Here is a 15869-nt window from a genome sequence, read left to right on the forward strand (position 1 = left end):
TATATATATATATATATATATATATGGCTAATTTATTTTGAGAACCACTTTGAGTTTTAAGAACTCGAAAGAACTCAACGTAACAACTTTTTTTTTTGAATTTTTTTTACATATATATAATATGTGTAGATTACAAGTATGTAGAAAAACTACAACATTTTTTATGCTTCGAATCGACTTTTTACATAGGTGTAATGGATATTTAATTATTGTAATCACTATACATCTTTATTTTCTCTCATACTTAATTTTTTAATCAGATTTAATATAAACCACATAATCTAACATATTTAATTACATGTGTGGTTAAAAATGAGGTTTTAAAAGTTCTTATAACTCAACAAGTTTCTCAAATTATCCTTCCTATATATATATATATATATCCTTCCTATGATACAGTACTGATTATCTACTAAACCGTGAGTTTCATGACCCCACTCTTTAAACAGTTTTACGAACTTTTGGGGTGAAAAGCATGTTTGATTACATATACATACCTGAAACATATATTGATGTGAATTATCTAAGTGCTAACACACGAAAGTCCCCACTAACAAAGTGATTAACTTCGAGCCGGTGGCTTGTGAATGGTACTATTGGTTTGACAAACCCAAACGGAGCCGGCATGTATTGCTGAGACTTTACCTCGTTTGCACATGACCATAATTATACAACACGCTATGTAGTGTTAGACATAGCTACTTGGGGCATGTTGTGGGCGGAAAGGGGCCACAGTGGTTGATTGAGAGTGGGAAATGGATGCACGCAGCACATACAGTCAAGGCTTCATTGTAGCTTAGCATAATTACATCATTTACATACATACATACTTATTTCATGATTACAAGTGTTAACTTGTGAATACTCATTACTGTTTTCTCGAAACTCGTGAAACTCACCAACTCTAGTAGTTGACCCGTTTTAAACTGCTTTTCAGGTGTACCTAAATCGGAATGATTTGGTGATCTGTTACTTACCCAAGGTGTGTGGTTGATGCTATGTGAATAGAAGCAAGGATACTAGTAGTAAGATCGTATAGTTAACGAACTAGTTTTGTTTGTATCACCTAGACTGTAAAACAATGATAGAACAAAGAAATGTAATATATTGTAAATTAGTTTGTAATGTTTCTTTATAAACAATGTGTTGATACCAGAGGTGTCTGTTACATTCCCGTTTTACGCTTCCGCGTTGTGCTAGTCGGGGTGTGACAAAACCTTTCTAAAATAACATGCTTTGACCAAAATAATCGTTACGCTTTGAGAATGACCCATTTTAACCCGAACTAAATCGATATATTATAAAATTGATTCGTTATAACCCGAATCAACTCGATACGATTTTAAAAAAGACCCGTTGAAACCCAAACGAAATTGACACCATTTTATACTGACTCATTGACCATAACTAAATAACTGACACCCTTTTAAAATGACCTATTTTGACCCAAGTTAAAGCAAATCGAAACATTTCTAAAATGACCCATTTTATAAATGAAAATTGAAATAACATATTTGAAAATTGAAATACGTTGAATTTAATTAATTTGAATGTAATTTAATATAATTTTGAATTATTTTATTAACAAGAAATTATGAGAACGCATATTATTTACGAAAATAGTTATTGCTTTAATAGTATAATTAGATAATTGCCTATCAATTTGATTAATAAAAATATATATGAATTTTTAAAATAAACAATCTGCATTGAAATTTGAAAGTTACCATGATTATGAATATAGCAAGATTATATACTATAATAATAAATATATATTTTAAGTCAAGAGAGTATGTTTAACATAAGTTAGACCTATTGACATGCTGTCTACATATAAAACAGCAAATGACATGTTATTAATATGTTATATACATTTGAAAGTTACCATGTTTATGAATACATCAACGTTATATCCATATACGCTAACAAAATTATTGTTAGTGTTATATTTGTTTAATTTTATGGAGTATAAATAAATAAAAGAAAATATGGAGTGCGACAAAATTAATGTTAACATGAATATATTATTATCTGAACTTCGGAAAATTAATAAAATATACGTTAGACCTGATTCACATGTTATTTGGAGTTGTATACGACGATGTTTCGACCTCGACTAAACATTAAACAACAATGGATATGGTTTATGAGATGCCATCAGCCAATAGTTTGTCATAGTTGGTAAATCCAATATGGATGCTTCAAAGAATTATAATTGTGATATTAGTATAACTAAACAGATTTTAAAAATAGGGAGAAGATGATGCAAATTAATAAATCAAACAAAGTAATAATATCTAGAGAATAATCTAGTTATTGGTGGTCATGACAAGTGATATCACTACAAGTAAATACATTTTAAAATAGGGAGGAGAATATGCATATTGACAAACCAAAGAAAGTAATTTCTCAATATCTTTTTGAATTATTTAATTGGTTATAAATTATCTTAGGTCTTGTTATTTATGGAAAATATAAAAATTATTTAATAGAAAAGAGATAAGTTTTTTATTTTGACTCTTACCACTCAGTGAATGGTCGGTCACTTTGGTGATTTTCCAAAAAAATAAAAAACAAAAAATTCCATTTGATGGTGCTGGTGAACTTTTGCATCCTCAGTTGTAGTTGGAGACTATAAGGTAATAAGATATAGCCGCCTTTTCGTCCACTCCTCTGTTTCCGTACCTTTCTTTTGTGAACGTTTTCTCCTAGAAGAAGAAGTCTGCATTTTTAAGGTATGGTTTATTTCATCTTCATACTCATACCATTCTTTATCTGTTATAAATATCATTCAGTCTCCGGCGGTAAAAGCTCCACCAGTGCTTCGCGATAACTTGTATTCTATACACGATCAATTCCAAATTCCATATACTGATTCTCACGCCGGAGGGTGGTTACAAGAAGACCCCTCATCTCCTTCTCATAACGAGCGGTGTTCTGTTTTGTAGGTGTGGCTACTTAGATCTGCCGGATTATACTCTAACCCCCGTGGGAAAGACTAACCTTAACCTGAGGACTAAACTGATTAGGCTGAGGGTTAAACCAGTGTTTCTTCAGTGACCTTAATCTTGATCAACAGAATTAAATTGCTTAGGATTTTTACGAGGATTAATATGCTAAATCTTGCGTATGAATATCAAAGATTATGTTATTGACTGTTAGGAGATATTGTAATTATATTTTCTATAAGGAAAATTGGATTAATCCAAACTATCATCTATGTGCCCATAATAATCCATAATTATTTCATTTTTGTTGCCCATGGATTTTATAGTTTATACTCAATGTTATAATGAAGATAATCAAAATTTAAGTTAATAAAGTCATATGATCATCTTATTATAATAAAAATAATTACAGTAAACCTTAACTTATATATAATCGATCTAAACAGTAAATAATTACAGTAAAGATCTTATAAACATATATCAGTGATGTAACAAGTTTTCCTTACCTACTTGTTTTCTTATAAATGCAGACTAAATACATGGCTTCCGAGATGGTTATACACAACGGCGGATGCCACTGTGGACGTGTGAGGTGGCGGGTGCAATCACCGGCCAGTGTGACAGCCTGGCAGTGCAACTGCTCAGACTGTGCCATGAGAGGAAGCATTCACTTCATCGTACCTTCACAACAATTCGAGCTTTTAGAAGACTCCAAAGAGTTCCTAACCACCTACACTTTTGGAACACACACAGCAAAACACACATTTTGCAAGGTGTGTGGCATAACATCTTTTTACACACCGAAATCAAACCCGGATGGAATCGCAGTTACATACAAGTGCGTTGACCCTGGAACGTTGACCCATGTGGAGATTAAGCATTTTGATGGTTTGAATTGGGAGAAGTAACATAAATCAACTGGCATTTCTTCGTGTTCTAAGGAGTAAAACTTTTATATTGTTACATGTTATAACGTTCAACTGATTGGTAATTCACTGCTTTCTAATGAATATTGGATTTGGAAGATTTTAAGATTTATTTCTAAAGGGAAGATATAATCATTTGAAGCCAAGATTGTCAAATAATAGTATAATACCAAGGCCTGGCTATATGTTTAAGCTTTCAAAGGTTAGTGAAAAGCTTTAAGAAAGAGATAAGTGTGATAATATGTGATTTTGTCTATCACAATGATAACAATGACATCTAATATATATAGAGAGAGAGAGCATAAATAACATGAAACGGTGTATAAACAATTGGAATGTGCAATCTAACATAATTATATATGCTAAATATAAATATATCTTACATGTCTCCTCAACTTGAATGGTGGTATCCATCTCCAGCTTGGATTTGAGATAAACAAACTTGAGTGGAGGACAATGAGTATAGGAATGAGTACAGGGACTAAAATGTAATATTCTCATAGTTAAAAGACTGAAAGTGTAAAAAATGTAATAGTGTTAGCTGATTGTTGTTAGTCGGTGTTAATAACTGATTGTGAGTAATGAGAAGTTAGGCTTGATTTGATCGAAAACTTCTCTGTTTCTCTTTGATTTGTATCAAACAATCCTTTGGTGAGGATGTCCGCAAGCTGATGTGTGGTGGCAACATAACAAACATAAGAGACTAGGCATTATTTTAACTGTAATACAAAATGCGATTATCTAATCATAAAATTGCCACACTATATCCATCATAAAACATTTATACAGATTTTACTTTAAAATGATTTTGCACTAGACACCCGCCCAAATGTGTTTATGCATGTTTGTGGAATATGAAGAAAATTGGTTGGAATGTGTATGATCTTGCACATGTTAAAAACACTTGTCCATAAATTAGATTGTCATTGAGAAGTAGAACTGAGAAGCATCAAGAATAACAAATAAAAGTTTGTGTTATATTGTACAAGTTTAGTGAATTACATTGAACACAAAGCACATAATCAAATCATTCAACATTTAATTATGTACATACAAAGCCACTATTTCTTTTTAAACATATGGTTTTATTATAGCCAAAACACTTCATCTATTTGCTTAACTCCTTTTCAAGCTCATCAAATTCCCAGTCACCTATCTCTTCCTCCGTGTACTCCCGGTTAACTTTACCGAACTCAGACTCAAGCTTTGCCAGTTCAGCTTCCGGGTCCAGACCCAGACCCTGACCCTGATCACCTTTGGCAGTAGGTGACTTTACCTGCTGCTCACCGGTCCGGGTCTGGGTTTTTTTCTGGGTTTGAGGTTTGTCAGCAGGCGTGGTGCTTGTTTCAGCATCAGCTGATGCTGTCTCCACTTCTTCGGGATTCTCCATTTCAAGATTCGGCCTTTCGATTGAATCAAACTTTGCTCTCAACTTTTCAATATTTTCAAAAAGTTCTTTGATTTTTGCGTCTTCTTGTCTGTACAATAACAAAACACATAATTTGCAAGTTTTTCATAAGAAATTATAATATCCGTCCAATGAAACGATTCAACATACCTGGAAGTTTTCCCGTGTTGAGAATAGAACTGTTCTTTCATGTTGTCCACCACACTAAAGGTTGTAATGATCTGCAATAAAGAAATAAACATTGTATTTTGCATTATTTTTTTAATAATGTATCCGACATGGAACTTTAAACGAGTAACTGCTACCTTTGCTTCATAGTCCAGATATTCCTCCTCGAGGCTTCTTCTAGGATTTATCACTTTGGAAGCTTCTTTATCCACATTGGATGGTGTATCCGACCTGTATTGAGAAGATAAGCATTGTAATTCATATTGTTAAAACATTAAAAATGTAGTACTCTATAATGTATATATTACCCTCCACTTAAGCTCTTTAAGTTCTCCACATATTTCTCGATACGATCAACCGAAGGTTTCAATCCCTCCTGCACACAAGATAAATTATATAAAGATAATTAGTACCAAAAACAACGTACGGTTATGAAGTATTTTCAGAATATAAAGTACCTCATAAGCAGAAAGCAGTTTAACGACCAAGTTGACAAAATAACCCTCTTGTTTTTCCAATTCATCACTTAAGAAAGTTTGAAAGTTTAGATTAACCACGGTATTTCAAGAATTATTCATAATATATGAGTAGAAAATGGTTTCTAAAAACATACTTGACCTGCTTCTCCTTGGTCTCCGTATTAGCATGTTGAAGAACCCAAGTATCTTCCAAGAAATTGACCCAAGTATTCAACACATTCACTTCTTGCTTACACGAACCAATTGATTTCACTAGCTCATCTTCCTATAAATTAATAGAATAAGAAAAATGCAGTTATCATTATCTTGCAACTCAAAAATGTGTACCTTTGTTTTCAAGTGTGCAACAAGTTGATCATTAGCTTCATAAAACTGATCCCTTTCTTCCCTAACGTTCTGAAGCCGACCATTGGCAGCTGCCAGTGAGATGTTCACCTAAAACATAAGTTCACATTATTATCTTCTTGTCAAATCTTTTTTAAATGAAAAAGACAAAAAAAAACTGGAGACACAGACCCTTTTTAATTCAGCTTCAAGGTCATTTCTCTGTTTTTCAAGACCTGCAACCTCAGCAGCCAATTCCTATAACAGATAAACAGAACCGAGTTATTATTATAGTATTCAAATTTCAAATAAAGGTATATAGTAATAGTTTCATTATTACATTCTTTATATTAGATATGAAAATACCTTCTCTATTTCACTAACTTCACTTGCTTTAGAGACACGAAAGTTTAAAGCTTCCTCTTTCTGAACTCTGCCAAAAGTTACAAAATAAAAGGGAAAAAAAAGCATTATTTGGCATGCTAAATTTTACTCTGCATGCACACTTTGTCTAAAAACAAACATTTAGAAAAAATAATTTATGAAAAGAAATATATACTAAAATCATATGTATGAATACCTGTTATCAGATATACGCTTCTCGGCTTTTGTGGAGGAGCTAACAAGAGACTCAGATAACACTTTCAGCTTATCCACCTATTTAAACCCAAAGACAACACTTCAATCCGTCAATGTTTTTTTAACACAAATTATAAAGGAGAATATGAAACAAATAGTATATAAATGTAACAGAATTTTCAGAGTTTGACTAAGTGAAAGTGACTCAATGTGTGTTTAGAACTTTTAATAGCCCCTCAACATTTAGGCTTTAAGGTTCGATTACACATTTATATAAATAATGTTAAGCACATCTATATAACCAAATCTGTATTTACAGAAATATTAGTCAACAAGAGGTATGATGTTTTAAAGAAAAAAAAATTACCTTTTGAGCATGCATCTCAGGAGTTTCTCCACCATAAAGCTTCTTCTTTTTCAGTAAAAGTCCTTCTAGTTTAGAACAAATTCGAATATGGGCCAGAGCCTTCTTCAGAGCCTACTGGTAAAAAAATAACATTTAGATTACAGAGTACAGATCATCCTAGTATACCCTTATCATTTGCATTCGCTAAATACTAGAGAAGTTTCAAGTTATTAAAATTTGAAGACAGAATCACCTCTATCGTAGCAATGGTTGCTTCTTTAGAGGCTTTTTCATACCCGTCACCAATAATCTCCCCAGATGATTCCATTCCATCAAGCTTTTCCTTGAGCGTAGAGGCTTCAGCATCTATTCTGAAAGATATATGAATCACCACGTGTTATTATCATTTCAGAATACAATTATATCAAAAGTAGAAATTTTGAAATCAGCTTCATCAGTTCTACATGTTTTCAACACATTTTGACTTGTTTACCTTTTAAGCTCTGCATTGACTTTTAAACCAGTGATGGCACCTTGTGCAAACTGCAATAACTCCTCACGCTTCACCTGGAAAGAAAGAGAAAGGGGGGGGGGGGGGGGGGGCTTAAGACAGAGTAAAAGATGATAAAAGTATCAGATATTTCAGGAAAGTTTCATTTGTACCAAGACTTCATCTTGATAGCCTGAGAACGCTTTTGCCAAATCCTGTATGCTACTGACTATGGCATTATGAACTTCTTTTCCTCCAGTAAGGCAGCAACTGCAAAAACAAAAGAAGAATCTAGGTTAATTATTAAGTTATTTACATGACGTAAAGATATGTAGTCATACAAATTGTGTTAAAACATACTTACCCAAAAAATTCCAGAAGCAGAGAAACCTCCTCCTCGCTTGGCGGTTCAAGAATCTATTGAGGACAAGAAAAATTGAAATTTAGCTGAATACAAAGATGATGCATGTTAATATTATAAAATTCCTCAATAATCATGAGAAGCGTGTAATCTTAATCTTACACACAACAGATGCTGCAGTGTCTAATTGTGCATTTGAAGAAAATTTATGAGAATTACAACTGTTCTTACCATAGATATTGTAATGCCCTCCAAAGCTTGACTATAAAGAAAAACATCACGGAACTTCATTGGATCTCCAACCATATCAGCATCATAGTATAGAACCTGTCACGAGTTCAAAGTATAAGCACAAGAAATATGAAAGAGCTAGTATTTCAACAATATAAACTATATAATTAATTGGTGGGCCATCAATCATATGCTATGCAATAAAAACCGAAAAGTATCACTATGATGGAAGAACGAAATACGAAAAGAAGATGAATTTACTCACTAAAGATGGCTTCTTGGGATTATCATTTAGCTCTTCAGAAGGATGATGTGGTTCATGATTCTTGTCATCATCTTCAAGCAAACCCCCTGAAAGCTTCTCTGTTTCTTTGAGAGCAGCAAGCCATCTTCTCATCAAGAGTATCCTTTCCGGACCTCTGGCAGAAACAGACGCTTCTTCCAATCTTTTAACTGTCTGCTTAAAGCTTTTGAAACTCCTAGCCCCCTGTCATTCTTAGCTTCATCAAAATGAAAAAATAAAACAGCAAGTAGATAGACGAAACAAAATGTCAATACCCAATAGAATAACATGCAAAAATACTAAATCATTTACATATTTATAATAACTGATTCCAGTTTAATCACTTTCATAGGGCATATAACAAATTAAAAACAAATACAATGTTTCCTCTTGTTAGCAAAACTTAACTAACTTTAATCAAGAGTATTATGAGGTTGCATGATTAAATACATAAATAAAATTGCAATTAACACAATTAAAATCGAATCAAATTAAGTTAAATCTAACTTAATTCAGCAGTCAGATGATGAAACGAAGCCCTAAATCCAATTAAGCAAACAGACACTCCTAATTGGCATTTCTTAAATTAAAAACAATAATGATAATAATAATAATAATAATAATAATAATAATAATAATAATAAAAGGAACAGATGCAGAAGTTAACCAATAGAATAACATGCACAATAGTAAATCATTTACAGATTGATATTGTTAACTAGTTCCAGTTTAATCACTTTCTTAAACATCCAACAAAGTATTAGCAAACTTAACTAACTTTAACTAAGAGTATTATTATTTCTGTTGTAAGGTTGCATGATTAAATACACAAAATTAATTTGCAATTAACACAATTAGGCTGTTGGGAGTGGGTGACGTTTCACCGGCCAACTGCCTAGGTGGCAATCGGTGCAGCCGGCAAACACCATTTCCTTTACAAAAGCACCACTCAGCGGGGAAGATATGGTGGAAAATCCACCGCTCAAGCTGCCGCTCAAACTACAAATCTATAATATTAATTTTACTATTTAATTTAGCACCTTAGTTCATTTTTGGTAAATAACTTATTTTATTTAGTTTTTGTAAAATAACTAAATACACAGGTTTGTATAGCTTTTTTTTATGAACATACCGGTATAAATTTTAACGAAAACGGATTCGTTTTGAAAAAAAAAATTATTGTTTTTTTTATTTCGTTAATGACTTTGACAAACTTTTTGACAAGTGTGGCGAAATATTCACATTTTCTACTACCCGATAACGATGGGAACAAGAAATCTAATATTTTTTTAATTTTATGTTTATACTTTTTTAATCATTAACGAATGTTTTCAATTAAATTTAGCTGTAATTTTTTAGCATTAAACTATTAATGAATGCAATTTTATTCTAATTTAATTTTTAATTTTAGTTATATAAATGTTATTATTTTATTTGAAAAGGGTGGAAAGTGGTAAATTGGTGACCATTTCCATGGTGTTATGAAATATAGTGGTGTGAAGTTGAATGTGATGTGTCGCTGACGTGGCACCATAAAGTGGGGAGCAAAATGGCATGTACACCCTTTAGTCTTAAGAGTAAGAACAAATTAGGTTAAATTTAACATAATTCAGCAGTCAGATAATGAAGCCTTAATTCCAATCCAGTAAACTAGCAATCCTAATTAGCATATCTTAAAGTGCAAAATAATAATAATGTTGCATGATTTAATACAACTAATTAATTTGCAATTAACAAAATTAGAATAAAAACAAATTAGGTTAAATTAAATAAATTTGATCTTAATTCAGCAGCCAGATAATAAAGCCCTAAGTCCAATCCAGCAAACAAGCAATCCTATTTGGCATTTCTTAAATTGAAATTGAAAATAATAACAATAAAAGGAACAAATGCTAAAATAAGAAATGAAGAACCGGCATTAGCTCGTTTTATTATCATTTTAAGAAATGTCAAATAGGATTGTTTGTTTGCTGAAAGAACGGACTTGAAACTAAGTAACACAACCAGAATTGAAACAAATTAGGTTAATAGAATGAAGCCCTAATTCCAATCCAGTAAAGAAGCAATCCTAATTGACATTTCATAAATAGTAATAAAAATAAGATTTGATGTGGAAGTTAAGATTACAAGTCTGTCCTGGAAGATTTTAGCGCCTTCGGCAACGGCTTGGCCGGCATGTTGGACGACGGTATCGGCGTAGTTCTTGACGGTGCGAGTAAGGTTGTTCTTGTTGCCGACCTCAACGGCCTTGTTGACGGCAGATCTTAACCACGACATTCAGAAGCTCAGATCGGAAGGGAAGTGATGGTGGTTGTTTGGACGGTGGTTTTGTTTTGTTTTGTTTTGTTTTGTGTGTTGGTAGTGGTAGTGAATGACTAGGAGATGTGAAATTTTTGTCATAAATAAATGAGGATTTCTCGCCATGGGGGTTGCTTGGAAATAATAATAATAATAATAATAATAATAATAATCTATAATCTATCTATCTATCTATAATATATATATATATAATAAAACCCTAAAATCCTATGTGTCACGATGTGTTCGCTCACCTCTTTTATGAAAGTCACCAGATTTTTTGATTTTTAAATGAAGCTCTCTCATTGATTTAACCCAAATTCATGGGTATGGGTCTTACCAAAACAGATAGCTCTTAAACGGGTCATAACATCTTATTAAATTAAAAATTAATCTCATCAATTATTTGATATGAAAATCCAATAAAATAGGGATATACTTAAACATAATATCCAATTTAAAAAAAAAGATATTATTTATAATTAATAAATAATTTTATAGTAAAAAACATAAGCAGGTCATGGGTCACCAAATTCAAATAGCTTTTAAACGGGTTGTAACATATCATTTATTTATGAAACTCTTTCATCATCAAACCCTAAGTATATTATTAACTTTCTTACAATAAAGAAAATTAAAATCCAAAAAATAAATATTAAAAAACGAAAAATGTAAAACAATCATTCTCTCAAGCCATCAGATTGTGTTATTTGTAAATAAAGGCTTCTCACGCATTTGACTCGAATTCACGGGTAAAGGTCTTACCAAACCCAGATAGCTCTTAAACGGGTTATAGCATCTCATTATATTAAAAATTAATCTCATCAAATATTTGATATGAAAATCTTATAAAATAGGAATATACTAAAAATTAATATCCTATTTTATTTAAAAAAGATATTATTTATAATTAATAAACAATTTTATAATAAAGAAAATAAATGGGTAATGGGTATCATCAAACCCAGATAGCTTTTAAACCGGATTATACATATCAATTATTTGTGAAACTATTTCATCATCAAACCTCAAGTATATTAATTATTAACTTTCTTACAATAAATAAAATTAAAATCCAAATAACATATATAAAAATTGAAAACGAATAATGTAAAACAACCCTCGTAATACGGGGTTAAAATCTAGTAATATATATAAACGAAAATCCTGAAATCCTACGTATCGCTCCCCTTTTTATGGAAGCCACCAGATTTCTTGATTTTTAAATGGAGTCCTCTCACTGATTTAACCCAAATTCATGGTATGGGTCTTACCAAAACCAGATAACTTTTAAACGGGTTATAACATATCATTAAATTAAAAATTAATCTTACCAATTATTTGATACGACAATCCTACAAAATAGAGATACGCTAAAATTTAATATCCAATTTAAAAAGAAAAAATATTATTTATAATTAATAAACAATTTTATAGTAAAAAATATAAGTGGGGCATAGGTCACCAAATCTAAATAGCTTTTAAACGGGTTGTAACGTATCATTTATTTATGAAACTCTTTCATCATTAAACCCTAAGTATATTATTAATTTTTTTACAATAAAGAAAATTAAAATCCAAAAAATAAATATCAAAAAACGAAAAATGTAAAACAACCATTATCTGAATCCATCAGATTGCTTTATTTGTAAATGAAGGCTTCTCACACATTTGACCCGAATTCAAGGGTAAAGGTCTCACCAAACTCAAATAGCTCTTAAACTGGTTATAACATCTCATTATATTAAAAATTAATCTCATCAAATATTTGATATGAAAATCTTATAAAATAGGGATATATTAAAAATTAATATCATATTTTATTTATAAAAAATTATTATTAATTAAGAAAAAAATTTATAATAGAGAAAATAAACGGGTAATGAGTGTCATCTAACCCAGATAGCTTTTAATCCGGATTATAACATATCATTTATTTGTGAAACTATTTTATCATCAAATCTCAAGTATATTAATTATTAACTTTTTTACAATAACTAAAATCAGAATCCATATATATATAAATCCATATATATATATATATATATATATGTATTTATATATATATATATATTAAAAACGAATAATGTAAAACAATCCCCGTAATACGGGGGATAATATCTAGTAATATATATAAACGAAAACCCTATAATCCTATGTGTCGCGATGTGGTCGCTCCCCCCTTTTATGGAAGCCACCCGATTTCTTGATTTTTAAATGGAGGCCTCTCATTGATTTAACTCAAATTCATGGTATGGATCTTACCAAAACCAGATAACTCTTAAACGGGTTATAATATCTCATTAAATTAAAAATTAATCTTACAAATTATTTGATATGAAAATCCTACAAAATAGAAATATACTAAAATTTAATATCCAATTTAAAAAGAAAAAGATATTATTTATAATTAATAAATAATTTTATAGTAAAAAACATAAGTGGGTAATGGATCACCAAATCCAGATAGCTTTTAAACGGGTTATAGCATATCATTTATCTATGAAACCCTTTCATCTCAAACCCTAAGTATATTATTAATTTTCTTACAATAAAGAAAATTAAAAACCAAAAATAAATATTAAAAAACGAAAAATGTAAAACAACCATTCTCTCAAGCCATCAGATTAATTTATTTGTAAATAAAGGCTTCTCACGCATTTGACCCGAATTCACGGGTAAAGGTCTCACCAAACCCCGATAGCTCTTAAACGGGTTATAACATCTCATTATATTAAAAAATAATCTCATCAAATATTTGATATGAAAATCCTATAAAATAGGAATATACTAAAAATTAATATCCTATTTTACTTTAAAAATTTTTATAATAAAGAAAATAAACGAGTAATGGGTATTATAATAAATAAAATCACCAAACGCAGATAGCTTTTAAACCGGATTATAACATATCATTTATTTGTGAAACCATTTCATAATCAAACCTCAAGTATATTAATTATCAACTTTCTTACAATAAATAAAATTAAAATCCAAATATACATATATAAATATTAATAACGAATAATGTAAAACAACCCCCGTAATACGGGAGATAAAATCTAGTAATAATAATAATAATATTTTCTTATCTTATCTTACAATACTAATAAAAGAAAATGTTGAAGCTTATGTGTTAAGCCCACATTTCAGCTAATTCCTAATCTCTCATCTCATTCATTCTAGCTATTCATGGGTCATTGGTCAAAACCATTTTGTCAAATGGTTTATAACATAGTGTGAATTATATTCATTATTGAATCAAGTGTCATTTTCATACTTAATGTTTGACCAACCACACAACTTCAGTATATTTTTTAAAATTTTTGCAAATCAACACCTTGTGTTTCCAAAATCATGCTATTTTAGTATTTTTCGTTAACCCTGTTTGCTTTTCCCATGAAGTCAACATTAAATTAATTCACAAGTATTTTGAGAATCACAACTGAAATAACAGACCTTATTTATTTTTATCATTTGACAAAACCCGTATAATACACGGGTTTAAAAGCTAGTAATAATAATAAATTAACAAAAATAAAATCACATACCAAATCACAAATCGGGAAATAAATAATGAGAATCTAAAAAAGAATTTGTCTATGGAATGGTTTTACTTTTAAAACATTTATTAAGGGAGAAAGTGAATACGGTGCTGTCACACACCTAATCTTAAACGAAAAACCTTTCAAAACTAAATCGTTTTGATTAAAAATTACCAAAATTAATTTGGAATGCCCTTATCCCTTACTGTTTTGTCCCAATTAATTAAAGAAAATACAAAGTAATTAATAACTAAAATAAATTTTAATTACTACTTTTTTAATTGAAGCTAGAAACAATTAAGAAAACACACCTTAAAATGTTAGGTTGCAATCGAAACTTGAAGAACTAATTAAATTATAAAGTATGAATATTTTTGTGATTTAAGAATTTCAATTTTGCAATGGCGAGCACTCTTCGATCCTTTTTAACTTCATAATTCTTATTTACATGGATTTTCTGGTAAGCTCAACTTTACTAGAAGAGTCATGAAGAATCTCAAAAAAAAAATGTAAAAGATATATATATGGAAATTTCAAATTAATTTTGGTAACTTTTAATCAAAACAACATAGTTTTGAAAGGTTTTCTGTTTAAGGTTGGGTGTAAAAAAAATAACAACAGACCAAATAATAAATAAAAATTTTAAAATGGTTCGGGGCTTTTAGAATATGAAATTTAACAAATGTTACATTTTGACTCCTGGTCTACAGGTTTTAGAGTTCATAGGATTTTGTTTACTTTGTGCAGGAAACCTTATAGAGTAGAGCTATCTAATTTATTTTGTCACCATTTGCTATTTCAATTGTTATGCAGATTAGGTGTCATGTCCCCATTAGGCTTTATACTAATGTAAAAGCTATTGAAACCCAGTGTTACACATGTTAACAATTCCAACCGCAGTGCGACAGGTTTAAATACTAGTTATAATATAAATGATAACGATGACCATATTAATAAATATATAATATATATTTATTGTCACTTATAGGTGTTGTTAATTCATTGATATCATATATTTCATATGATAGGGTTCCCATCAAACAAAGAAGTATCTTCAACAAAACCATGTGGTGCTACCAACTTAGACTCTTAGAGCACCTACAACAAAGTGGTTTAGGTCGTTTTTTTGGCTTAGGTGGCATCGAAGTTTTAATTTTGTGTGTGTGGGGGGGGGGGGGACGTGTTCGAGCTCACGTGGAGGAGCGGGGGAGGAGATGCGGCTTATGTGAATAGAGAGGAAGGTGAGACATTTTTGCTTACGGATTACAAATTTTGTGTATCACAATTGTCTCCTAAATTAAGCATGTGTGACTTTTAATTTGAGGAATCAAAAGCAAATCATTTTTTTGGTAGCTAGTATTTGTTAGCTATAGACACAATGATGAGCAGAGCTAATTAGCCGGTATATTCCAGTACTCAGAGGTGGTAATATATGAATTTTATAGCTCAAACCAAACCAACTAAAAGTACTATTATTTTATAT

The 15869-nt window shown here is 30.6% G+C and overlaps 2 protein-coding genes across 2 annotated transcripts; one reads left to right on the forward strand and one right to left on the reverse strand.

The window, feature by feature from the left end:
- Positions 1-3482: 3482 nt before the first annotated feature.
- On the forward strand, positions 3483-3887 carry LOC143544512 (uncharacterized). The gene has a single exon (XM_077036605.1). It carries the CDS (start codon positions 3488-3490, stop codon positions 3854-3856), a length of 369 nt encoding a protein of 122 aa, XP_076892720.1. The 5' UTR covers positions 3483-3487; the 3' UTR covers positions 3857-3887.
- A 1057-nt stretch (positions 3888-4944) lies between these two features.
- LOC143544523 (uncharacterized) lies at positions 4945-10834 on the reverse strand. The gene is made up of 18 exons (XM_077036613.1): positions 10671-10834; positions 8526-8747; positions 8261-8356; positions 8033-8085; positions 7842-7938; positions 7672-7745; positions 7432-7549; positions 7200-7310; positions 6834-6910; positions 6620-6686; positions 6446-6511; positions 6257-6364; positions 6064-6194; positions 5909-5975; positions 5759-5826; positions 5588-5681; positions 5433-5503; positions 4945-5352 (listed from the first exon to the last, which is right to left on the reverse strand). The coding sequence occupies exons 1-18, from the start codon at positions 10818-10820 to the stop codon at positions 4983-4985; spliced, it is 2040 nt and encodes a 679-aa protein (XP_076892728.1). The 5' UTR covers positions 10821-10834; the 3' UTR covers positions 4945-4982.
- Between the last annotated feature and the right edge of the window lie 5035 nt (positions 10835-15869).

This window comes from Bidens hawaiensis, unplaced genomic scaffold (assembly GCF_021521415.1).
Source record: "Bidens hawaiensis isolate Kalapana, Puna unplaced genomic scaffold, B.hawaiensis_p1.1 tig00013614_1, whole genome shotgun sequence".
Taxonomy (NCBI): Eukaryota; Viridiplantae; Streptophyta; class Magnoliopsida; order Asterales; family Asteraceae; genus Bidens; species Bidens hawaiensis.

Coding starts and splice junctions, on each gene's coding strand:
- LOC143544512 (XM_077036605.1), top strand. CDS start 3,488: ATGGCTTCCGAGATGGTTATACACAACGGCGGATGCCACTGTGGACGT.
- LOC143544523 (XM_077036613.1), bottom strand. CDS start 10,820: ATGTCGTGGTTAAGATCTGCCGTCAACAAGGCCGTTGAGGTCGGCAAC. Junction 7,939..8,032: donor CTGCTTCTGGAATTTTTTGG/GTAAGTATGTTT, acceptor TTGTTTTTGCAG/TTGCTGCCTTACTGGAGGAA. Junction 5,353..5,432: donor CAACACGGGAAAACTTCCAG/GTATGTTGAATC, acceptor GTTATTGTACAG/ACAAGAAGACGCAAAAATCA.